The sequence below is a fragment of the Argiope bruennichi genome, chromosome 10 (assembly GCF_947563725.1).
Source record: "Argiope bruennichi chromosome 10, qqArgBrue1.1, whole genome shotgun sequence".
In the NCBI taxonomy this organism is placed as follows: domain Eukaryota; kingdom Metazoa; phylum Arthropoda; class Arachnida; order Araneae; family Araneidae; genus Argiope; species Argiope bruennichi.
In genome coordinates this window covers 108,208,676-108,236,487 of record NC_079160.1, presented here as the reverse complement: position 1 = coordinate 108,236,487, position 27,812 = coordinate 108,208,676, and the positions used below count along the sequence as shown (strand labels likewise).

At 29.0% G+C, this 27,812-nt stretch overlaps 1 protein-coding gene across 3 annotated transcripts; it reads left to right on the top strand.

The window, feature by feature from the left end:
* On the top strand, nt 1-27,123 carry LOC129989324 (protein O-linked-mannose beta-1,4-N-acetylglucosaminyltransferase 2-like). Of its 3 annotated transcripts, none has more exons than XM_056097778.1 (7): nt 1-186; nt 24,654-25,174; nt 25,288-25,440; nt 25,575-25,705; nt 25,999-26,104; nt 26,264-26,374; nt 26,562-27,123. In XM_056097778.1, the coding sequence occupies exons 2-7, from the start codon at nt 24,698-24,700 to the stop codon at nt 26,763-26,765; spliced, it is 1,182 nt and encodes a 393-aa protein (XP_055953753.1). In that variant the 5' UTR covers nt 1-186; nt 24,654-24,697; the 3' UTR covers nt 26,766-27,123. The 3 variants fall into 3 exon arrangements, with proteins under 3 accessions (XP_055953753.1, XP_055953756.1, XP_055953755.1); XM_056097781.1 differs by having other exon boundaries at nt 5-131; XM_056097780.1 differs by lacking the exon at nt 1-186 and adding an exon at nt 24,237-24,479.
* Nucleotides 27,124-27,812: the final 689 nt, after the last annotated feature.

Sequence of the window (27,812 nt, the reverse complement as noted above, 5' to 3'; positions counted from 1 at the left end):
TGTTTGTAAATTTTAGACGCGCTATCTTTTGTTAAATTGTCCTAGCAAGGAAATCTTTTTATAAAACGAAAATGTTTAAAAACAGTTTGAATGTTTTTAAATTCCAGAAAAACTATTTTTGTAATGAGATGGTATGAATTTTATTTTTTAAAAATATCCCGTACATTTAGGACAAAAGTGCCTTTTGTAAGTTGGGATTTTTCTATTGCTATTCACTTGTATCCGAATTCATATCTCTATTTAATTGTATTGAGAAGTAATGTGAGCTATTCAAACTGTTATCTATCTGATGCTACATTATTTGTGTGGGCAATTGTTTGCTCTACTTCCTTTTTATGAAATGGATAAATGAATTACTTCTTTTATCTCTTATTCTTTCCACTAATATCACTCATATTTATTTTGTTTAGAATTGTATTTTATGTATTACTTAAGGAATCTAAATATTTTTAGCTGAGAACGTAAGAATTACATTTTTAAAATTCTTAACCTTTATATACAAATTTTGTCCTGGTGGGTATTCACAGGAGTATAATGCAAGACATTGGTTACAAAATTGGCTGAACTTTCTGTATTCATCTGCTATATGAACAGTTATTTCTATCAGAAATAAATGATTGAATAAAAAATTAATTCTTTTTTGATTAGTGCTCTTTAAAATAAATTATGCCATGTTTCCATTAGTGGACAGCAGACAAATCTATCAGAATTCAGCAGTTACTCACCAAATACCAAAGAATAGTAGTGTTAACAGAATATGGCTAATATTTGAATTCGGTGGCGATTACGAGGATGCTAACACAAAAGTATTTTATGACAGAAATTAATCGATGGCATATTTGCTTGTATTTTAAGCATTGTTTGTAAAATTAAAATAGCAGTTTAAAATTATTATGTATAAATTTTTCTACTGTGAAATGTGAAATTAATAAAAGGAAAAAATATAAACAGTGTTATAAACATGTATTAAGATATTCATAATATTTTGTGGCTGTAATTCTAGACTTTAACATGTTATTTTATTATAAAATTTGATATAATCTAAGCTCAAAATTATTATATTTCTTTTAAATTCCAATAATTCAGCTTTTAACCATTATCAGTTGAAGGAATTTTTGTATTGTAATTGATGACAAGCTCATTTTAAAATATACTGTAGGAAATTTAAATAGTTTGAAAAAATTATAAAACATGCTTAGGATTTAAAAAATATATATGCATTTTTGGCAACAAATGTAAATATGTAATATTTGTTTGCAAAATTAAGTTATACAATATTTTTCAGAATTAAGCTATACATAAAACATGGTACTCAGGTCACTTTCCTCGTTTTAGACTTTGTTTGCAGATTTTTTTACCAAGCATAGTGAATGAATGTATTAATACAGAATTTCCTTTTTTTTGTGTGTGTTGTGTTGTGTTTATGTTAATGATTTATAAATATTTGATGGGTCATGATTCTTATTCTTGATGATTTCATAATTAAGACAGACCTGTCAAATTTTCATTACCTAAAAAAAATTAGATTGATAAATATCAATGGGTGAGAAATTTCAGTTTCAACACAAAATGCCTGTTATATTAATATACTCTGCAATAAAATACACTAAACAAATAGAATAATTTCACCAGGTTTTTTTTTTTTTTTCATAATGTTTTGTTATGATTTTCATTCAGGCAATATTTTATACCAATATGCATACTTTTTATATCAACATATATACTTAAAGAATGCTCTACTGGCATGAATAGAATGGTATTTTTTATATTTTTTCCCCTTTAATCCTTCAGATACCTATATTTTGTGGCAACTTATATTAATTCACCATACTGATGCTGTAACTTAAAGTTCTACATTGTGTGTGATGATTTCTTAATAACTTAAATTAATTTCCTTTTATCATATAATTTTCACATTATATCATTGTTTTATTATTAAATTAGCAGTTATTAGGGGAGTTTCAGGCTATATAAGATTATTAAGTACATAGCAGTCAATAGCGCCAAATTGTAACTTTTTTAAGACACAAAAGCATTAACTCTTTTCTTCAATTTCTTATATTGGTTTGATGAATTTTAATAGGTTTGATTAGAATATTTTTATTTTTTTTTCTGAAATGAAAAACTGGTACCCAATTTTCTTTTTTTACTGCTTTCTAACTTAATATTTACTTTAATAATGAATTTTAATCAAGAAATTATTAGTTTTTAATTAATTTTTCTTAAAATTTAAAAGAAATTTTCTCTATTTTTGCAAAACATTATTAAAATAGAGAAAATTGCCCTTAATTTTAAAGATAAAGGACAATATGAATTAAACATTGAAAAAAAAGTTTAAACTTGAAATAAATAAACAATTAGGGATGCAGGTGTTGTTATTTGTTGGTATTAATAAAAACTACAAAAGATGACATTTACTTTTTGGATTTCATTTTGAATGAAATTTTTTTTTTTTTAATGCTTGTGTGATCTACCAAAAAACATTTAAAAGCACATGATAATTGGACAAACAAATTCCCATTTGTAGATTTTGTTCAATACATGATACAGATGTACAACTTTGGTGTTAAGACCTTATTCTGAATTTTGTTCTTTTAATTGGTGTTATTCTTAAATTGTCATATTTGTATGCACATGGGAAAATAAACATAATTTGCCTTTTTTCTGTGGAAATAGGGGGAGGGGGAGGAAAATCAAAAGCTTAAAAAAAAAAAAAAAAAATGCAGATTTTTAAAATTTTGTTTTGGAACATTTTAACAATTACAATTTTTTCTCTCATGAATTTGAGGTATGAAAAGGATTCATTTGTGGTATATATCTTCTATAAATGTTCTACGATACTGTGAATACACTTACTGATATTCTTTAAAAAGTTATATTCATTTAAATATCTGTCATTCTATTCCTAGTAGATGCCATGTACATTAGATTTGCTGTATTTAATATTCTTTAAGAATTTGTGATCCTTAAAAACATTTTTTTTTTCAAATTGTTTTCTAACTTTAGATAAAGTATTAAAAATCTGAATTAATATGGCTAAAATTTCAGTATATGTTTCTAAAATATAAAAAAAATAAGCTATTTAATATAAAATTTAGTACATATTAATTAACAGTGAAAGAGCTCAAACTCACTAAATGTAACACCAAAATTAAATTTGCATTGCTTTTTTTAAGCTGTTTTGTTTCATTGGTTTTGCCAACAAATTGCCAATATTTCAATAAGTATGTAACATTTGATTCATTTTTTGATACCACATAGTAAAGACTGAAATTTGCTTGATCAAATGATTTTGAAAAGAAGACTATAGGATTGTTATCACAGTAATGAGGAAGTATGCTACTAGAAAATTTAAAATGCTCTCAAAATTTGAGTGAACAAAGTTTATGTTTGTTCGTTTAAAGATTTTTTCAGTGTTTTTATTTCTTTTTTTTAGAAATGATACAGTTAAAAAGTTGACCTTTTTTCTGAAAATTGCCTGATGTAAAAATGATGGCACACAAAATATAACAGTTAATGTAATATAGCAAAATAATAATAATAATAAAAAGATAAAAAAGACATATCAAATCTGAAAATTATCATTCTACATTTTTGAATTAAAACTTCAAATCTCTTTTGATTTCTAAATTTGGGAGTTTAAAGACTGGTCAAAGGATAAAAATTTGTCAGAAAAAGAAAGTATCATTATTTTGGTTATATAAGGAGGAGAAAACATGTGAAACAAAACTGCACATAAATTTTGTCTTTTTTTTAAAAAAAATAATTATATGTTTTGTGAATATAAATAAATGAAAATTGCTGATGCTGAATGTTTAGCATACCTCCTTACTATTCCCTCCTTTAAATGCTTGAATTTACAGTCCCTGATTATTATCATTATTTAAAATAGTATTTATGATTTTTTTCTCACATAAATTCGAGGCAGTTGGTTTTCCCACTGCTAACATGCATATTTAGTTTTTCTGTGTTATGTTGACTTTTCGGAAATATATGTAGAATGAATAATGGTAAAAAAATTTTACGGGTTCTTATTTTCATAATTCATATTTGCTAAAAAAAATTTCACTAATCAGCATTAAATTTGTGAAAAAATCTTGTTATTTTGTTTCGTACATGCATCATTAAAGAACTATTGAAAATTTTGATGAATTTCTATGTTTTAAACATTTCTAAATCAAATCTTATGTATATATAACATTATATATGTCTTTTTCTCTGCATGTATGTTAACATCTTAACTCAAAAGATACCATAAATTAAATGAGTCTAACCTGATTCATTGTCTTTACACTAAGATCTTTTTAAAATTTTGGCCAAATCTATCAGCAGGAAGATAATACTTTTCTTAAATTTTTTATTTTTACTAGGCAAAGTAATTAAACATACAATGAGCCATATCTACAAAAAAATTACCTTATATATTGCCATTTATTTTATGTTTTAAATTTCATTGATTTATAATCATCTAGAAAGATATAGTATTCATGTCGAAATAGGGTTTTTACTATTTTCAATCATTAGGTTTGTTATTAGCTTTCATAATATTGCTGGTTTTTATATAGCTGGTTATCTCTTTAAAACTATACAAGGTTACAATATTATACATTGAATTTTTTACAAAATTATTGCATTTTTAACAAAATATTTATAATATATTGCAGTTATTTCTCAATTTCATAAAACCTTAACGAATATTGGTTGATTTATTAACTTAACATTAAAAAACAGAATGAGAATTCATGAATAAATTGCTATCAATGGAGCAAAGTACTTATGTCATTAAAAAAAAAGTTGGGATACCATTACCTAAACAACTGTACTTAATTAATATAAATACAGATCTGATTTCAAGTTTTTATTCTTTTGTACATTTTAATTTTAACTTGCCTTGTTTTATGTTTGTAAAATTCTTAGATTGTATTCGAATTTTCCTGATATTTTAGAATACTGAATTTTTGTACTTTTCTGTGTTTCTAATGATAAAGCGATTTGTAAAATATTTGGCAGAATTTAATTATAAGTTAATCAGCTGATTTAATCAAATTTTGATCCCATATCAACATGTATCATGTGGCCGTGAATTCATTAGAAAAATCGGTTGTAAGTTCCATAATATTTATAATAATAAATTATGAAATGTATAAAATTTGGGTAATAAAAAACAAAAATAATAATTTTAAAAGAAAACTTGTGTATTAAAACATTTGAATGTAATTTTTTAATCACAATTTTGAATATTAAAACAAAATTGTAAAAGCAATAGTATTAAGTGACTAAGCCACAATGAATATAAAAAAATAACTTAAGATTAATTAAGAATTAAAATATATTATAAATGTGATTTAAATTCCAGTTGCTTTAAATATTTTCATCAGAGCCTCATGTCTTTTACGATTTTGTTTTGATGTTAATATTTGTGATTAAAAATGCTCTTTTTAATTCAAAATCCTTTTTTTAATCATTCCTTTCTTTTATAAACGTTACTTTGGCTTTTGTGCTTTACGATCACACTGCTTTCATTTTTCCAAAATTCGATTATCATAACTGTAGCTTTTTCTCTCTTTTGTATAAAAAATAGCAATACTGATTCATGAAGCTTACCACAAAAATAAAATGGAGCGCTTAAAATATGATAGAAAACCTCTCTTCCCGCCCGTACATTCTCATTATATCGATTATGATCCTTTTTCAACTAGAGCATAATGGCACAGGAAATAATATTTTAATCACATCATCGCTTGTTTACATTCGTTGCTATGCAACCACTATGTATTCAGAAGCGGTGCAACCGATTTCTATTGTACTTCATTGCTTGTAAAAGGAAATGGCATATAAAAGGAATAGATTCGGTTCTGATGTATCTATGGTTTTGAAAAATGACGAATGAATAGACTAATTCATCGATTAACCGAATTTCAAATTGGAAATGTAAGGAATTAGAAATATTATTAAAAGTTATTTTTCATAAAGAAGAACTGTTTATGTGAGAACAAAAATTAACCACTACCCATGTTTAGATATTACCGAAAAATAAATTAAAAAATTGGTACTACTTTCTTCTCTACTTGCACATAAAGGTGTCATTTATAATGTATGATTAAAACTGATTTTCTCTGCGTATTGCACAATAAACATTTTGGATTGGGACGAATAAAAATTAAATCCTTTAATAGCTTCCAATATTGTATTCTCCACGGACGATATATCGATGTTATTTTTACTTTCTTACTAGCCGCCTTTGGCGACCAGCCGGTTCGCCAATCTTAATGTTCGTTAAAATTTTAATAATTAAATATTTTATGCAATTCCTACTTTAATAGCTTCTTCATCAAAATATTTTAAAACTTCACATTTTGATAGTCATATAATTCTCTCATAATATTATAAAGGCCTTCTGTCATAACGTAATATGTATCTCTCTAAGTTTCTGTTAGTTCCCGTAGAATTTATACTATAAATTAAAGCGGAAAGGATTAATCTGCAATTAATATAATAATATTTTTTACTGAAACAAAGTATTTTTTTGTAATATGATTACTGAAAACAGTCACTGAGAGTTTAAACTTTATGGGCACTAAAGAATATCTTTCCTAATTTATGTAATATTTCAAGAATTTGAAACAAAATATTCTCAGATTCATTATGACCAGAACGATTCATTAACAATGTTTCATTTTAAATGCATCAAACACTAAGAAAATAAAACGAATCGTTTAAAATAATCGGTTGAAAACAGGTTAAAAAAAAACTAAAAAAACGATGTACTTAAAACTATAAGCGTATACAAAAAATATATAACTAACATAAATACAATTTAATTACAAAAACATGCAACTAACCTAAAAATAATTTAAATCATCCGTTGATAATGGGCGTCATGTCAACAATCAGAACACAATGCGCATGCGTGAATTTTCTTCTCCAGTTACGGTAACGCAAATGCGTGAGTTTTTCTACGCCAGTTGGGGTAACGCTATGCAGATTAGAAATTTTTAATTTCCTTTATTCTGTTTTATTTTAATTCAAAAGTACTTCAGAATGAATCTGAAAGATCGATTCATTAACAATGTTTAATTTTAGATGCATCAAACATTAAAAAAATAAATAGAATCGTTTCAAATAATCGGCCGAAAGATCTTAAGCCTAGCCTCATGACTGTTGGGGGAGAAAAAAAACTGAAGCCGTACTCATTTGGCGGTGGGGGAAATGAAAAGATTTTTTTGGCGGGAAAGTTAGTTTTTAATTAATAATTAAAATTCTAATTAAAAATTCAAAAAAAAGGCTATGCTATCTTTTAAGTTAGATCAAACTGCACACGGTGTGCAAATTTGATTAAAATCGGTTAAGTAGTTTAGGAGTCCATTGCGGATAAACAACGTGACACGTAATTTTTTTTTAAAGATATACGAAGTATATAAAAGAAAAGTATATTAATCCTCAAAATCTCAATTTTGACATATCGTTCCGTTTCAGTCCTCCCTTATACGAAAAAATATTTTTGAAATTATATCTGTCTGCCTGAATACGTTGAAGGATGTGGTCTTTAAATCAAATTTGTAGATTTCTGTGAAATTTTAAACGAAATCCATTCTGAGGAAGTCTGTCTGGTTGCCTAGTTACAAATGAAAACGGCAACTTAGAGAACCTAAATATCTTGATGAATGAAATTTGTCATGCAGATGAAACATCTAAGGTGTTGATCTGTATATCAAATTTGGGACTAAATCGATCAAAGGATTGACGCCTGTCTGTTTTTTCGCATTTGTATAAACGCCATGACTTAAAAATGCATCAACAGACAAATGAAATTTGATATATAGTTTTAGCATCGAAAATGAAAACAGATTTTAAACCAAGTTTGCCCAATGGTTGAATGTCTGTCAGTCTGTACTTTTGCATGTGTGTAAACGCAATAACTCGAAAATGCAACGACACAATCTGATCACATTTTTGGTATCTGATTTATAGAATTTTTTAAAATTTTCAACCAAATCCATCAAAGGGTCGCCTATTTGTCGTTCTATACATTCTGATGCATGCAAATACATTATTCAAAATTACAACTACTTAGAGAAATAAAATTTGGTATAACTTATAACAAAATTGTAGTTTTGTTTCAATTTCATTCAATCGGCCATAATACATTCTGCCCCTTCCCCATTGTACCTACGAAACACAAAACGCTCATGTCTGTTAACAGATTTTACTGATATTCCTTATTTTTATGCAGGAGAAGAAAGAGTAACAACTTTATTAGAGAATGTGCGATAAACTTAAAGCAGACTGTTTCCACGTCTTAACTTAAAGGATTTCATTTCTTCATTTCGTTTTTTTTTTTTTTTTTTTTATTCTACGATAATTTTGAAGTTGCTATCCAAAGAAAGCAGTTTTTGCATCGTCAGAATTTAAAAATTATCTCTTTAATAATACCAGTTTGTTCGTTATTTATTATTATTATTTTGCATTAAAAAAATTTTTTTTTACAGTCTGTGCAATATTGATTCAATCGTATCCATTGTAATTACAATTGTACCATTATCATTTAATAGAATCAGTTGGAAATTCAGATATTTTGAGGCTTTAGGCTATGCACATGATGTGGTCTCTCTTTTAATAAATGGCCTAGTTTCACATTTCAAGGTACTTTTAATGTTACTGTTTTGTTTTAAGTTAATTTTTTTTTATTAACTTTATGAAAACGCTTTTTTTTTTATTTATCTATTATTTATTGATATACCCGTTTCTCCGAATTAAAATATTTCATGGATAATATTTTTAATGTGAAAAAAAACAGTTTTATACAATTTATTTATTAATTTTTACACAATTCTTTTGTTACACTACATTACCTTTTACATCATTTGATTGACTGCCTTTTGGCCTTGGTTCCTTGTAATTGCCTGAAGAAGGAAAGTATATCGGTTCTTTCTGCTTGAACTTTTAGACCACATTAAATGACTACTTCAATCAATAAAAGAAACTCCCAAAAGTTACGAAACAGTTATTTAAAAAATAGTGGTAAAATTGGAGAAAGCCTTATTGTTATGTATTACAAAATTTTTGCTTTATGTTTTAAAAGAATTGAATAAAAAATCGCTCATAAAAGAATTTATCACTGAAAGGGCAAAATGTTGAATTTGAAGCGGGCATTAAAATATTTTTTGTAAGATAATTTGTTCCAAAGTTACTACAGGAAAACGGCAAAATATTTGTTAATTACTAATTAATTGAATATTTAATTACATTTTGCTCTTTAAAAATTGACAATATTCTTTCTCTTTATTGAAAGAATAATTGTATAAAGTTTGATTGAAATCGGTCCTGTCATTCGGGGGGGGGGGATGTAGAACATAATGCGTACACATAGTAGCCACAATGACTTTTATTTATATTAAGATGACTTCAGACTGCCTGGCATCCACATTTGTACACAGTATTATTGAAGTAGATGTTCAGTGTTTTTATTCTTTTAACCAACGGGGATACTCTCCCCCAAACTTTCTCGCATACTCTCTCAAAAAGGTGTCATCCATGAGAACGCCGTACATTTTATTGGGGTACAATAGTTACGAAATATGAATTTTTGACGTGAATTTAGCATTTTGGCTGAATCTTTCGTGTCATTCTTTGCGAGGCTTTTTGACGATTAATCCCTGCATGCAATTAAAAGTATCCGAAAATCGAGTTAAAAATTTTTTAGTTTTAAACGCGTTCTGCCCAACCGATTGAAGCCAACGTTTGACACAAAGCTACACTTGTATAGTTCGTCAACGGATTCTGAAACGATCATATTTCGACGACTCCATCTCATTAAGGGGTGAGACGCGGAACGATGAGTGCATTTCCGGTATTCCCTTTGACTTTGGAGTTCGCCTATTAGATACTAGTAAATGTAAATATCTCCTTTCATACCTATTTTGAAAAATGAAACCCATCCTAACGCATGCGCAAAAACGCGGAGGGTTTTTCAATCCGCTGGTGAACTATAATCATAAAATACCATATATAATTTGATATATTTAAGTCAATGCACTTTTGAGTTACGGGCATTACGTTTTTCTGAAAGTACAGAGGGTGAATCTGTCTTTGAATTTAGCTCAAAATTTGAAAAATGTTTAGACTATAGATGTTGATTCTGTGTATTGAATTTTATCTAACTCTCTTCGTTTTGTAGTTATCGTCTTAAATTATATTCGAACAGCCAGACAAACTTCTGAGAAGTGTTTGCTCAAAATCTGATTCAAATCTACAAATTTGGTATACAGACCGTATACCAGTCTAGATCAAAGCGTTTTTGAGTTATCTTTGTTACAGACGGACGGACATTTTCTGAAAATGTGTTTTTCGAACCCAGGAAGGTCTAAAATGTGGAGATTCATCAAAATCTGAAGTTCATTTTTTAATTATTTATTTATTTTTTTTTTTTTTTTTTACGATGAATGAAAAAAATGAAATCTACGATCGCAAATTTCAAGTTATCCTGTGAGAACATTATTATTTTTTAAATCATTATTTGTCTTAATTAATTTAAGTCATTAACCAGTTTAAACCGGTTTATGAGAGCTCCAAAACATTTTTGCCAGCCAAGAAAAAAAATCGAAAATGAAAATTGCATTTATGCTTTATTCATTGCCCACACGATATCGAGCTTCAATATTCATTGCCTACGCGATTTCGAGCTTCAAAACCCCCTAACCAAAACATCATCATGTTCTCACATGATAAAACACATAAGAATGTGACCAATTATATTTAATAAAGTATTAATATTATTCTAATGTTTTATAATTCATAGATTTAGTAGTTTTTACAAAGTTATTTTTTTGTTGACTAGGAAATTGAATTGCTGTTATCCCCTCTCAGCTTACGGCCCTAGACAGCTGCCTAATTGGTAGAATGGATAGTTTTTACAAACCTTTATTTGACGACTAAGAAAATAAAGTTCATTAATTGCTGTTAATTCCTATTGTTGTCCCCTCTCAGCTTAGCGGCTGTAGGCAACTGCCTAGTTTTCGCAGTCGGAAAATCCGCTACTCCATAAAACCATTATAAAGTGCTTCGTTTATTTGATTGAAAATAATGGTTATACATCTTTTTTTTTCACTGATTTCAAATAGTAAAAGAATTTTGTTATCGATATTATAACTTCAAAATTATTCACAATTGATTTATGAATAGAATAGAAATTGTCTGCTGTTTATTCAAACGACGTTGAAAAAGAAAGCGAATAATTTTTTTCCACCTTCTTTTTAAGACAAAATGGATTCTGTTGAAAAATTTCAAAATTATTTGGTTCGTTCAAAGTGATGAGGTGTTCAACGAACGTAATTCGTTTGAAAATATTCACAGACAATTAGCATATGAAACGATGTAAAGATAATTTTAATTAATGCACATAATTTGTATAAAATATATATATCATTAGGCAAGAAATGTTTAATTTATCTCAATTTCATGATAAATATTTAATTTTTTTTAAAAAGTATGTAGTAATATACTAGCAGTATCTTAAAACCAGCTTGAATTATCACCCCAAAACATTCTCGCGTACACTAATAAAAAAGTGTTGTCTTAGGGAACGCCTTGTATCGCATGACGTACAGTAATTACGAAATATGAGCCTTTGGCGTGTAGTATTTAAATTTTTACTGAATCTATCATGCCATCCTTGGCGAGTTATTTGGCAATGAATCCCTGGCATGCTGTTAATAGTATCCGAAAATCAACCAGCTCAAACAAAAACTTGAGACAAAACTACACTTATAGGCACAAAATCTCATACCAAATTTGATACCTTTAAGTCATTGTGTCTTTGAGTTATCGCATTTACATGTGTTTCTAAAAGTACAGATCAGCAAATGGTTAATCCCTTGTTCGATTTGGCTCAGAATTTGAAAAGTGTCTAGATTATAGATGTTAATTCTTTGTATCGAATTTTATCTAACTTTCTTCGTTTTGTATTTATCGTATTAAATTCATACAGCCGGACAGACAGACTTTCTCTGAACAGATTTTGCTCCCATTTGATAGAAATCTACAATTTTGGTATGAAGACCGTATACCAAATTTCAAACGTCTAGCTCAAAGCGCTTTTGTGTTGTCTTTATCCAGACAGACGGACATTTTCTAAAAGTGTGTTTTTCGAACTCAGAGAGATCTGAAACGTGCAGATTCATCAAAATCTCTAGTTCTAATTTTTTTTTTTATGATTACTCTACTTTTTCTGTACTACGTATACGGGAAAGTAAAAACTAAAATTATTTTAAATGAATTTACATTAGTAGTGTTTAATTGATAATAATCAGAGTTGTGGATGAAAATCACAACTATATATTTTTTCATTCATATGCTATTTTACTTCAGTTCCTTTAGTGCATGCAATATAGTGGTGCTTTATTGTAGCATAATTTTTTGAAAATGAGTATGTATACATTAAGTATTTTTATTTGATATCTTATATATATATGAGATATATTTACACTGGCCGCTTTTGGCGACCAGCTTGTACATCGAAATTATTTTTTTAGGCAGTGAAACGATAATATGGAACGTCTACTGCAAATGAATGGTATGCATTTTTTTAAAAAATGCATTCTATAAAATAAAAGTGGAAACGAAAATCCTACGTCGGAGGTTATGTTCAAAAGTAAAGTAAATTTTTAATATTAACTTTGAGAAATGCACACGATTGAGTAATTTGATGGATGAATTTGAATTTCATCATAAGATTATTTCAGATTAAAAACAAAATAAATTTTTTTAAAAATTAAATGTAAAGTAAAGAATTGTACGGAAATGAAATTGATAAAATTAAAATGTAATTTTTTGAATTTTAAGATTATGCAAAAACCATTTTTGGGAAATAATTGTTTTAGAATATATTAACATCAATTTTCATAGACAACGATTAACCATCTAGCGACTGTTAAACGTATTTTCGAGCTCTTTTTTTTTTTTTTTTTTTTTTTTTTGTCGTTTGTCTAATATCTTGACTTCTTTTACATATCTCTTTCTTTTTATGGTATGGTAAGTCCACACCGGACAAATTCTAATAATATTTTTCAGTTTTATTAATTAGTTAAGCGAAGTGTTAAATTCAGTGTAGGTGTAAAAATATACAATAAATGCAGTTCGAAACTTGTATAGGACGCTTTGTTTTCATTTGACTGTTGCTATTCGACGAGTACGAAGAATGATTTTTGTACTACGTACGTTAACGTGATATATATATATATATATATATATATATATATATATATATATATATAATATATATATATATATATATATATATATATGTAATGATATTTTAACTCTAATTTCAATTTAATTAATTTTCATAATAACTTCATCTTAATTTAGCCCATAGTTAACTTGATTCTAAAATATTCTCTTATTTCGTGATCCATTTCCACTGTCTCTACTTAATTAATTCAAGAGAAGCTTTGTTGAATCAGCTAAAATCTAACTTTCCCACACCGCGCGTGAAGAAATAATATACCGCTGATCAGGCAAATTCTTTTTTAAAATCTCCCTGTGTTTCCCCTACCTTCTCCGCGCCTGTAATGAAAATCCCTATCGAAATCTCATAATACATTAGCACTGTGAAGAAAGGTTTTCCCTATCAAAATCATAGGTTATACAAGACCAGGGATAAAATGTCCAAGAGCTCTTCCCTCATTCCTTTCTGTGTGCTCGTCGCTTGTACATATGCTTGCTTCTTCAAAATGAAATAAAGCGACGTCACGAAATTAAAAGTATCTTCATTGTCTTCAAACTGCATCATGCTTCACAACAAATAATATTACATATTAAAAAGTCGACAGGATTCGAAAAGTATTACATATATATATGTAAGCATAATTTTTGAAGCAGTGTCGTGGCCGAAGACAGATATGACAATTTGAATTTTTAACTTTGTTTTATTTCCGTCCCGGGAGGCATGATTTATGAACAAGCAGAAGCGACGAGCACAACACAGAACGAACGACACAACACGAAATGAGGAAAAGCTAATGAAAATTTTATCCCTGTGAATATATACTGTGAGATTTTAATAGGGATTTCCGACACGTGCCAATCACAGACAAGGGAACCATAGGGATCTTTTACTAGAATTTGTTAAGTCAGCAGTATTTTATTCCTTCACTCGGAGTGTGGGAACTTGTCAACTTTTAGCCGATTCAGCAATTTTAAAACTCGTGTCGAATAAATTAAATAGAAAAAGTGGAATGGGATCAGGAAATAAGAGACTATTTTAGAATGAAGTAAATATGGATTGAACTGAGCTAAAAATTGAGAAATTAATTAAATTTAAATTAGATTTTAAAATATAATTACACACACACACATATATATATATATAATGATGTCTCTTTATCTAATATAAATCCTAATTAATTTTCTTTTATCTTATGCCCATATTAACTTCATTCTAAAATGGTTTCTTATTTTCTGATCTAATTCTATTTTTTATTTAAATAATTAAACACGTGCTCTATAAAACTGCCCACTTCAGCTTTTTCTCACTCTCCAGGTGAAGGGATAAAAATTCTTAATATTTGCAATATTTTTTTTTTTTAAGATGCCTAAATTTTCTTTTCCTAAGACTACACGTGTCAAAAAAAATCCCTATCAATATCTAGTAAAACCAGTGAAGGAAAAAATTTTGGTCTCTTTTGCACTTGTATCCAGATGTAAACAGACGTCAATTTTATCATCTCTTCTTATGCCTCTCATGATAAAATGTATCAAAGCTTTAAAATTTCAAAAGTTTATTCTTCATGCCACGTATCTATTAAAATATGTTTATATATATATAGATAGATGTTTTGCAAAACTATTCTTCAAGTCCGATACTAAGATAAAATTAACAACTCGTATGTTGAAAGCTATTGAGACGCATATTTTAGAAAAGCTCACAATATTTAAAATAGCAAAATGATAAGACTTCACATAATTAAACAATTTGTGTAGGTTTGATGTTACAAGAGTTTAACTTTACTCCAAACAACTCGACCCAAAATTACATGAAGTCGGAAACGCACTTACCTGGCACGGACGATAATCCTGCACGTGTCTTCCTTTACCACCACTCGTGCCCTGTCTGCTGCTGTACACGTGTCCCACTGGATGCCGGGCCATGGGAACCGAGGGGGGCCGTTCTTTCTAACACCATTGTCGTCCCTTTTCCTTTTGTTCCGTGGGCCATTCTTTTCGAACGATTCCCACGAAAAAGTTTTCGAAACAGGCAGTAGCTCGTGTTAGGGTTATCGTTCGATTCGAGGGGGGGGGGGGTTGAATTGGAAAGTGATCTCGATTCTGTCGCCAAACTTTGTTTAGGTTACCTGTTTCTATATGTTTGTAATGTCGAAAACGAGTTAATTGTGCTGTTGTCCAATGTCTACTTAAATCCATTTTCGGATGTGCTCTGAAACAGTTTTCAACCAGGCTACTTAAATTTATTTTCATTCGCTTTCTGTATGAATGGAAAAATAAATGTAGAAATAACGAATTGATTACTAAGTAAAAAAAAAAAAAAAAAAAAATCTTAAAGAATGTTTGAACATATTTTATGGAGTTCCTTCTTGTCAAGAATAATTTTTAGCAACAACAACAACAACAGTGAAAGAAGTCATGCGGATGAATGTTGTTTTTTAAATATTGGATTTTAACCAAAAAAAAAAAAGTTTGAATTTCATCGGAGCAATGAAAAGTATTGTTGAAAATTATAGCAAATGATATTTTTAAAAATTGTCAAAATTCAGAGCAAAATTTTATGAGATTTAAATTGGCATCACTAAAAAGACATTTTTTTTTTTTTTTTTTTTTGTTTTTTTACAAATTTTAAAAATAAAACACTTTTATGCCATAATATTTCTGGTGTTATCTCTGAATAATTTCAATGTCTCGCAGAATTCATTATTTGCTAAAATTATAATTAAAAAATTGCTTCGAGTTTCATATTGCCACTCTCTGAAGTATGTCTATTCCAAATTCGATAACTTTGGACTAAACAATGTGTTCTGTTGAAAACCAATTCGTCCATTCTCCTTTATTTTTAATGAATATGATACGTCCTTATTTTTTTTAAAAGGTAAATAATATTTTATTATTGTTCTTCTTTCATAAATATAGGCTAGCCAAAACCCAGTGCCTAATTTCATAAAGCTTTCAAATAGTTTGAAAGAGCCAGGCGTTCGTTCCATGCTCGTTGCTATTAGTAGCTGAACATTACCTGTTACTGTTTGTCTACCTCAAGAATAGCTCCCGCCAATATGTCTACGATAGTCTGTTGCCGTGGAAACAAGACCTGCTCTATTTTCAATAGGGGATTTAAAAAGAAAGGCATCCATTTTGGCTTACTGATCGCCTTGATGACGTATTGGCGATTTTTTTTAATTGATTTATAAAGAATGAAAAAAAATTGTTTAATATATTAATTATATAATAATATTTAAACTTTTAGACATAAAAATGAAATATTAATAAATATGCAATAAAGATGAAAATTATTACAATAAAAAAGTAATTATTTAACTTTTTAATAATTGTTTAATATTTTCATAACTATTAATAATTATCAAGGACTTTAGATTATTAATAAAATGACAGAACTTCGTTGATTATAAACTTTCAGCATGTATTTTCCAACAATTTCTAAGGCAAAACACTTTTAAAAATAAAATACCGTCTATATTTCGAAAATAATGTTCATTCAAGCATTTCAAAATCCTCTAAATCACTCTCACAAGTTTCAGTTTCTTCTGAATCAGAATCATCATTGGTATCAATTTGAAATGACAGTTCGTCCACTAAATCTTCTAACAGTCCATCTTTCTCCCAATAATTATTTTCAAGCTTTTCTACGTGTTTGCAATGCGCTGCCCATTCTGCCGAAGTAACTTCAGTGATAGCTGTTTGAAGAAGAGATTTCAGATTGTTCAAACTTAAATCGCCAGTAACATTTCGTTCCTTTATTATTCTTTTTACAGAGGACCACACAAATTCGATTGCGTTCAAATCGCAATGATAAGGGGGTAGTCGGATAACTTCATGTCCTTCTTTCTCTATTAAATTATCAATTTCATAGACAATTTTCTTTGGACGATTACTGTCTATAAGAGAGAACAATTCCGCTTTTCGAATTTTTTGATCGCAGGGTAATTCCGTTGTTTTTCAACCAGTCTATCATAACTTTTTTTGTAGAATACTTCGTTGGAGTGGGGTTTTCGACAGTCGTATTATACGATGCATTATCCATGCATACGACACTGTTTGGTTGCAAATTTGGAAGAAGTTTTTCCAACACCCATTTTTTAAAGTTTTCATAGTTCATTTGCCCGTGAAGTCGCCGCTTTTTGTTGATGCTTTATATACTAGTAAAGCACCCATAAGGAAACCCGTTGATGACCCAGCATGAACAACTATAAGTCTATTTTTCGAATTAACATTTGCTGTAGCTCCCAAAACTGTATCATCTTGCCAGCATTTCTTAAATGTCAAATTGCTGTCTACCCAAGTTTCATCAATATAGACAATCGGTCGTCCAGCTTTCCTGTGACATCTCATTTCTCTCAAATATCTGTGTCTCCAAAAAACAATATCTGGTCTTTCCATGAGTACTTTTCTATTATTCACACACTTCTTCCATCGGAAATTCATTGAATGTAAGACTTTGCACAATGTGTCTTTTTGCCACGAAAATCCAATTTTTTCTTTCAACACGGGTAGTAATTTTCTGAGGGATGGTACTTTCCTTTCTTTTATGTAAAAGTCTTGAATTGTTTGCCGTATAACACACTTGTCAAAGTCGTCTATTTCACAGTTTCGCTCACTAGGTCTTTTACGGTATTTACCGGGTGATTTTAAAACTGTCGATGAGCCCGATGATGAAACTTCCTTTCTTTTTTTTTTTTTTTTTATTGTAGCTTCAGAAATTCCAGTTGCTTGAGAAGCCCTTTTCAGAGCTTGTGGGAGTGAAATTAACGCAGATTTCGATGAAGCTTCATTGGAACAAAATTCCGCAACATTATATACAATTTTACGTGCCTGCGATTTCAAAATTTCAGCCTTCCTTAACTTCAAGACCATCTTGCAGGTTTAGAAAAATAGCAAAATCAATTAAACCAGTAAGGAACAAATAATTTTAAAAGCAAAAGCAAAATAAACACAAGGATAAGATAACGAGTGCAACTCTTTTAAATCCGAGAAGACGAATGACGTGATGTAACCTTTAATTCCGCCAATTCCCTATACGCTTAATCCCCATTAGAAATGAACTAGTCTTGTTACTACAGCGACCGCCACTAGATAGACTTCTTGGCGGGAGCTATTCTTGTGATAGACAGACAGTACGTCCTCTGACCTTCCTGGAAACTGGAACCGTATCTCTCTGTCAGTGACATTTATCTTTGTCGGACCAGCTTTCCCATCGTTCTTGCTTTCCCATACGATTGTAGCATCTGTTCTCTAAGAATTATTTTGCTATTTTCTTTTATTCAAATGCCTTTTATTTTATTAGTCATTCGGCACAGGAAGCAAGTATTTTATTGTTTTGATTTATTCAAATCTCGTTTATTTTATTAGTCATGCTACGCGGGAAGTAGTCATTTTTTAAAAATGTTTTTGGGGTTATTTTATCTACAAAATGAGTGAAGTTTGTTATTATTTCCATTGTGCACACACTTCATCTTTAATCCACTAATGCGCAGGATGTTTTTTTTTTTTTTTTTTTTTCGTTTGCAACATTTTACATTTGTTTATTATTACGTGCTTCCTCGGATTTCCGAAGATATTTGATTTTATTATTTTTAACCTGCATATATGTGCGAAACTTTTTCACATCTAATGCCCTCTTCTTCTTTCCCAAAAGTTTTTTTCTCTTTTATTTGATTTTTGAAATTAAATGTTCAAAGAAATGCATATGCTACCAATAACATTTGAAATCTGGTATTCTATAAACTATTTAGGCGTTTTTAAGCAAAGTATCGAATGATTAACCAGTTAAATATGGATTTTTTTTTTTTTTCCCAAGTCCCTTAAATCTCACCTTTTTAAAAAGTCAAGTGATGATGCATATCAAGTAGAATGTATTATAAATAGTTGCATTGTAAATTTTGCAAAAAAAAAAAAAAATCATAATAAAGCGAATTAAATTTTATTTTTATTTGATAAAAAATTATGCGTTGACGGCGCCAAAATGAAAGTGTAGATTGACTTGCTTGCACGTCGGGCATACTGAAGTGATTAACATTTCACTTATTTCCTTTGCATTCTATGGAATGCTTAATAAAATTGGATGCAATTTCTAATGTATCTGCGTCTTGGTGTGTATGTATGTTGGCCATACCGTTTGATATAGAGCTGCCAAACTTGGCATATACATAATTTTTAGGCTAAAAATGTGCATCTCTCAATGTTTATTATTTATTTTTTAATTTAATTTTAGTTATTTCAAAGTTGATCGAAATTTTGGTGCTTTTATAGCGATAACTCCCAAATATGTAGCACAAAAATAATTTTTACACCATTTTAAAATTCAAAAAATTATCCTTTCAATAATAGCAATTTTTATGTTGTATAATTTTTTTTTATTTTTAATTATTTGTTTTTTAAAATATGTTATGCATATTCAACGTATTTTATTACTGAAATAAAACACTAAAAGTTTTCTTTATTTTTACTAATATTTTATTCATGCCGAGGAAGTTTCAGAATAAAGTTTTCTTAGTAATTACCTTTCTAATGATATCAATTCCATTTCCTACAATTCCTTTTCCTTATTTATAATAAAATTTTTTATTGAATTTGATAAATTATCTAAACTAAAATTTTTAAATATTATTATGGAAGTTAAACTCATCTATCAAAACAATCAATCGCATGCATGCTTTTGGCAGTCATTAACTCTGTAATAAGATTTTCACTTCCATTTTTATTTAGTAAAATGTACACTTTCTTAATTTGCTGTAAACTAATGCAATTGAATTCGTGCTTTTCAATTGTATCAAAAAAAAAAAAAAAAGTGAAAATTTTTTTCTTTCAAAATGCATTCTGCATTAATCATTAAACGGCTTAAAAATCAATAACCTGGATGAACAAACTGGTCACTAAAGGCAATTAATTGTATTTAAAAAAATTTATTATATTCAATCAAAATTAATTATCAAATGTATCAGCTTATTAGATACTGTTAGAAGTTTATAATTAAAATTCTTAACTGCTTTCGTTTATCAAAATTTCATGTATTGCGTTAAAATATAGCTATAATTTGGTATGCATTGTTAATGTTGGGACAAAAGTAATAACATCATAAAACCGATGTTATGTTTATTTATTTTTTGCTAAATTTAATCTTTTGGCGAAACTTTCGCCAAACGACACACCATAAACCTGAATCTAAAAAGGGTGAATTTGTCGCCAAGTGATTTTCCCCATTGTCCGGAACGGCTGGCTGGCATGCGTGAGAACGGAATATCGCAACACGTGCCCCGCGCGCTTCTGCGACAGATGCAGCGCGTGCGTGGGATTCTGTCGAGTGAGAACTTTCTCAGAGAAGTGTGTTCCCCCCATTGTTGCATACCCCTCTCTAAACTGTTTATGGCCCCTTTTCCCCATTTGCCACCCCTCTTGTATGCTTCTCACCTGTATTCCGGAAAAAGATGTGTTTGGATTAAAATATTCGTTAACATATATGTTCAATGCTTTAAAAGAAATTTTTAATGAATTTTTTTAATGAAGAATGCTAATATTGTCAAAAAGAATTGCATCAGTTTTATTTATTTTTATTGTAATATAATCTATTCAAGTTGTTATTATTAATTTTCATTGGAATGCAGACTCATTTTTCTATGATTAAGAATACATTTACATTCTTTTTGAGATATACGATTTTTGAAGGTTTTAATTTTTTTTCATTTACTATAGAAGGTTTGCCCCCTGCTGGTTTTTGTTACCCAACCCCAATGCTGTCCACTACTTTTTCCGACGTTCGTCATTTTCATTCAGCAAGTTTTTAATTCGTTCAACGTTTGAACTAGCCATTCGTTTAACGTTTGAAACTTAATCTTTCCATGATGGCATATTTCCTTTCAAAACTCAAAACTCCACAATGAGAACTCTTTCCTCATATCTCCAATATCTAAATATTGATTCAATTTTTTCACATTTTGCCGCCCATGTAGCAACTTAGCAATCAACTCTTATCAATTTTGCAGATTCTCACTTGATCCTTCTTCGCATCTTTTCTTCATCTGATATCGCTGGACGCCCCATTACTATTTAAAAAAACAATGCAAGGTTAACACTGTATTGATTAGGTATTCAGACGACAGCTAACCGAGAGACGAAAAATTTATGTTGCTCGAAAAAAGTTAACAAACCGGAAAGCTATTCATCATTATCGCCACAAACGGTGTGTCTAAAAGTAGAATTAAAAAATAATATTGTTTTAAACTGAACTGCTGTTAATTTGGTGTTAAATAAAGCTTTTCTATACCTTTTTTTTTGTGTGTGTGTGTGTCACCATTTCAACCGTCAAATGGGATATAAATGTTTACTACGATGCTTTAATAATTTTCATTAAATATTACAAATAATAGTGACAAAACAAATCTAAATATTCATAGATTAGGGGATTCGTTATCTACCAATCAGAAAGCGAATAAAACGTTTACATATTTTTTTTTTTATATATAATAGAGATATCACCCATTACATAATCTACTACTACAAAAAAAAAAAAAAAAAAAAAAAAAAAAAACGAAAATTTACATTTGTTATTACATTCTGTACTTTCGCTATAAGAGCCTAATCAGATTGAAATTATAGAGGATGCTCCGAGTATACGTATACACATACATGTCATCTTAATTTATTCATGCAGTCGAAGATAGTTTTCAATTCAAGTGAACAGCAAGCGTAAAATAGATGCATCGTATAAACTTTTGAATCAATGAATGAAAATTTTCTAAATTATGCATTTTAATTCTGTCTGTTCTGTTTTTATCAAATAAAACGGAACTTTAAATATTTCCATTTAGTGTAACCTGTTCAGTAAAAGTATTCAAATGTGTAATATCTTTTGTCTCTTATAAAACAGCGGAAAATTTTATGGAATTCTGGTGCAAATATTTATCAGCTAAATATTTTACTTACTGTTATTAATTTTTATTTTTGAGTTCGTTTGCCATCTTTCATTCCTCTTTAACTTTCCCATTCATTTTTAGAAAAACTGATTTGTTTTAATGAATCTTACTTCAAATACAATCCCACTCTATATAATTTTCTTTATTGCTTTATTTAAATAAGGGATGAAACATAATAGAAGAGACATTTTCTCTTTATTGCTGATATTATAATTTAAAATTACTTCCGATTCATGTGGTTGCATTTATTCATTTTCAAAATTAAATTCGATACAATTAATTTCGCTTCTATGAAGTGCAAAATAAAACAAAAAAAGTCGTAACATTATATATTAATTTCAGTAATGGAGGGGGGGACCCTAGAGGGCGTGGTCTTTCAAAAACTTTCTTGCATACTCTAATAAAGTTATCCCCTTTCACCCGCATAAAATTGTGGACTTTGGGTTGGGCCTCGAACGTCTTGCTTGACATTGCCGAACTATAGTAACGAAATATCGATCTTTAGCGTGAATTTAACATTTCCTCTGGATGTGTGTGACGGTAATTGATATCTGACATTTAACAATAGATATCGGAAAAGCGATTTTGTATTTTAGAAGCGTTATTTCCAACCGATTCGAACCAAAATTTGAAATCGAATAACAGCTGTAGTCACTAAATCGCATACCAAATTTCATATATTAAAATAATTACTTCTTTGAGTTATAGTGTCTACATGCTTCTGAAAGTTATAAACCGACAGACTGGTTACCCTTTGTCGAATTTGGTTCCAAATTTAACTGGTATCTACAATTTAGATGTTAAATCTATATACCAAATTTTATTTATCTAGCTCTCATCGTTTTGCAGTTATCGTGTTAGCTTATATTTAAACAGGTTGACAGACAGACTTCCTCTGGATGGATTTTGCTCAAAATTTGATAGAAATCTACACATATATTGTAAAGACCTTATACCATATTTCATCTGTCTAGCTCAAAGCGTTTTTGAATTATCTTTGTCAGAGACAGACAGATAGGCAAGCATAATGTCAAAGCTGTGTTTTTCGTTTGTATATTTCATATACGAGAAAATTTGAAGTTTTCAAATTTAGAAAATATTAAAAATGAAGTAAGGATATAGTAAATGGAATTAAGAATTATTTTCTGTCAATGATAATCTTTAAAATAATGCATAACTTTCTTTTTATATTAAGAAATAAAAAAATATTTCATTTCAATATCGTATTTTATCAAAAACAGAATAGTTTGTAATGAATGAACAACTATTCTTAAAATGTCAATTGTTCATTTTCGTTCCAGAAATCGTTATTATAAAAATTAAAGCTCCATCCAAGCACTACAAATTGTGATGCATTTCTCAAATTTAATAGTTAAATCTTTAGACTTATTTCCTCGAGTCGTTACGAAATAATTTTTTTAAAGCTACGAATTTTAAATAAGTAGCTATTTATTTTCATAATTTAAGTATATCCCCTATTTAATGCCAAAATATATTTTTTAATTTCGATATTTGTCTTCTTTTTAAGATGCGAGGAATAATTCCAAAATTATCGTTTGGAATCGTTCGTTCATGGATCGTTGCCCTTGAAAATAAATTTTATACATCATCTTCGTTTTCCCACGTTTTTTTTTAATGCAATTATTGATTCTAATGAATCTAAAACTATTATTATTCTGTATTAGCACATGATGTAATGCACAATTAAAATGTTTTATTTAGAAAACAACCCTACTTTTTTTCCCCTGCTACACGAACTAACCTTTCTGCCCCATCTTCTCAGGTGTGGGGTATTGTAATTGAACCCCTGCATATGGTGAGAGACTGAACTTACACCCGCCGTGGATGCAAAAAAAAAAGGTACTGGGAAGTTGAAAAGAACGTGGGAAAAGTTAGAATCCCCGCCTCTTTCCCACAGTTTGCAACCACCATGCCAGCCGTTCCTCCCTCCCCCCTCATTCCATTCACATCCCCTTCTCTGCTATTCATTGTTTTTTTTTTTTTTTTCTAACGGGCGATGTTTTGAGTTCAGGGTTTCTATAATTGGCAAACTATCTTCCTGTGGAAATGAATTGTTTGTATTGTTCCTATGGTAACTTGGCGACTGTCGATTCGGCAGTGTGCTTTTTTTGGCGTTTTGGAGGAGAAATCTCATCTAACAACCTTTTTATACATACTTCTGAAAGTTTATAACCTTGGTCATTCGCTTTTGCGCTAACGCACTGCAACGGTTTGTTGATAAAACTTAATATTGGACATTGTTTTGTACATCTTCATGCTTGTTGATTCGTGGATATTTATATACTAACAATTACTTTCATTTTTAAGGTAACTACTGTGGTTTTTTCTATTTTCTTAAAAGTTTTAAATTAATCATAAACTTAAGATTGTAAAATGAAATAATTATTAATCGTAAATTTACTTACAAAAAATTTATTTTATTTAGTTATTGGAAAATATTTATATACTCTTCCTATATATTTATCTCTCTATTTTTTTCAGATTCCTATTTAATGAATTGCTAGGCATTTATCTTCTCATCAATTATGGCTTCTGTCATTTGTGGACTTCTGACTCTTCTCGTCACTTTCATCATCCATGTTTCTTCTGCTCCTACTTGCACTGGAAAATCTTCTTGTGGTGGGCAGTCCCAGGTGTCCAGCTATCCAGGACACTGGCCATCCAACTATTGCAAAGTGAACAATGTTGTATTTAGCACTGGAGATCGTGTCTTACGTGTGGATGGTGATATTCAAGAGTTAGACAAGTGCCATAAAGTTCGTGATGTATGGAAATTTGAATCATCCAGTACAGGACAGCAAGTGAATAACATTGTTTGTGATCAAGTCTTCACTCGGGGACATTTTTTCACTACTTACTATTTCCATGGAAGTAATTATTTCCATCTCCATTATGATACCATGTTGCCTTTGTTTGTTGCCCTGCATCAAGATATAAATAAGTTATCCAGTGGAATGAAAGATGTGACTTTGCTGCCTGGAATTGAAGTTAACAGAGGAGAGGTAAGAATAAGTTTTGTTGTGATTTACTTATAATTTTTGCTGTGCTATAATTCCTTGACTTAGATTGATTAGTTGTTTTATAAACATTCTTAATATTGTGTCTTTGTTTCTAGGGCATTGATTGGGATACTGATGCTTTTGATGACCAGAATTCTTACTGGATGCAAATGCTCCAAATGCTTTCAAAACCTCATAGATTGTTACCTCTAGATCGTAAATTAGCGGGAATCAACAAAACAATTTGCTTTCAAGAAGCTTATTTTGGGGTAAGTATCTTTTCTATTATTTAAAAGGTTTTATAATGATATAATTCTTAATAGTAAACATTTTCTTAACAATGTTTAAAATCTAAACTATGCAATGTGAATATTTAATAAATTTTCTTTTTTCTCTCTTCTAGACTCCAAAGGTGGATTTTAGCAGCCCTGACTTATTGCAATCATATGCTGATTTTGCCAAAAAAACATTTGGAATAAAACCAATTAAGAGTACAGATAAGACCGGAAAGCCCAAAATTGGTCTCATTCATAGGTATGTATAAATTATTAAACATTTTACTTTTTTGGTAATTGCAATTGTTGTTAAATTTAGTATTATATTTTCTTAATCTGAAATTTTTAAAATTATTTACATGTTAAATATATATGCTTAATTTATAGTTCATACTGATTTCCAAGTTTTAATACTTTAATCTTGATCCACACTCTTTGGAAAATTGCTATGTTGAAGTCCTTTAATATTATTAATTCTTATTTTATGAAGTTATTGAGAATGTCAGAAATTTCAGAATAGTTTTCTTATCAGAATATATTTTTACTTTATAGAGAAGGACGAAGGAAAATTCTTAATGAAGATGAACTTATTAAGAGCATTGCTTCAGTTGCTAGTGTTGATGTTCTTGATTTCTCCCAAATGTCTGTTAAAGAACAGGTAAGCAGTTTTAATGACTTAATGAATAATTTTCAAAATTTATGTGTTGCAATTAAATGAAATAATTTATGAGATTATTTAAATGATCATTTTGATTTCTGATGCTTCTATTTGTGTATGATATTGGATTCTAAATGCCTTTATTTTTTTTAAAAATAGATTCAAAAAGTGCAGCAATACAATGTGCTGATTGGTATGAATGGTGCTGGATTAGTGAATGCTTTATACTTGCCAAAAACCAGTGTAGCTGTACAACTGGTGCCATACAAAGTAAGTCCCATCAGTTTATGTTTTGAAGCAATTGTAATTTTTGATCTAGCAGATTTTTTTATATTTATGTTATTTAAAGTTCATATAAATGAAAATATTTAAATAGCAAGATATAAATGAAGAAATTTTTAAATTATAATTTGTGATTAATTATTCTAAGACTAATGAATACTTTTTTTTTTTTCAGGCTCAACTAAATGTTGAAGAATTTGCCAATCTTTTGAAAACTCGAGGCCCTTACCTAGAATGGCACAATAACCATCCAGAACTTGATCGCCGAATTCCAGAAGATATTTTTCGAAATGGAGCTGATACTATTGTTGATGCGAATGAATTTGTCCAAATTGTAAACAGAGCTCTTCAGATGTACAAGGAAAGTTCAAAAAGTTAAACCACAGTTTTTTCAGCTTTCATTTAAAAAAAAAAAAAATTGTGATAGATTATTTCTTGGTGAGACAGACACATTGTATTTTAATCCAGCAAGAATTATGTTCATGTAGCTTGTACCAAGATATTTATATATTGACATAATGTTGATCTTGAACTATTTTGCCAGAATTTATTTTGGTTATTGTTAGTTAATGTTTCTTCTGAAAGAAAAAGATTTTTTTAACAGCATGTTAGAAAAGATTTCATAGATTAAAAAAAATTTCTTTTTATAATACATATTATATAAAAGAAAACATTTTATTATAAATGTTTTATGAAATAATTATGGAGTACAAAATGGGTTGTTAATTAATATAAATTTTCACTTTCGATGTATCAATGATATTATTGATTGTTTCTCTTTTCTAATATTCTGTTGAAGCTTATTAGCATTTAAAACTTTGCCTTTGTTAAAAACAAAGGTTTATTAAGTGTTATGAATCTCATTTGTCATTAGATTATTTTTACTTCAGTGTTTAATGTTTAAATGAAAAAAATCATTATTCGTTTGTTATAAATGTGACATCTTAAAATCTCAGCTTTTAAGAAGTTAAATTGAAAAAATTTAATGTTTGAAATTTGTGATTATATATATTTAATCCTGTAAATAACACTCCATCGAGTGTTCTTAAGTTGTAGCAAATATAAATATTCATTGTTTTGCATGCTGTGTCATTTTCTGCCACAAGAAATGCATATGAATGAAATATTTTAATTTAAATATTCATATCATAAAATGTTTTGATTCTTAGATAATGGCATTCATTTTTATAGCCATACAGGAGAATTGAGTACATAGTGGCAAATAGCACCTAGTTGTAACTTTGTTAAGATAATAAATCACCATATGCATTTATTTTTTTAAATTAAAAAAAAAAGCTGTTATTTTAGTCACTTTGACGAGTTTTACTAGGTTTGGTTGTCATTTCTGTCTTGATGAGTCTTGTACTCAATTCTCCTATCTTATCCATTTTTTAGTTTTATAATGTTATTTTAGTATGCTAGAAAT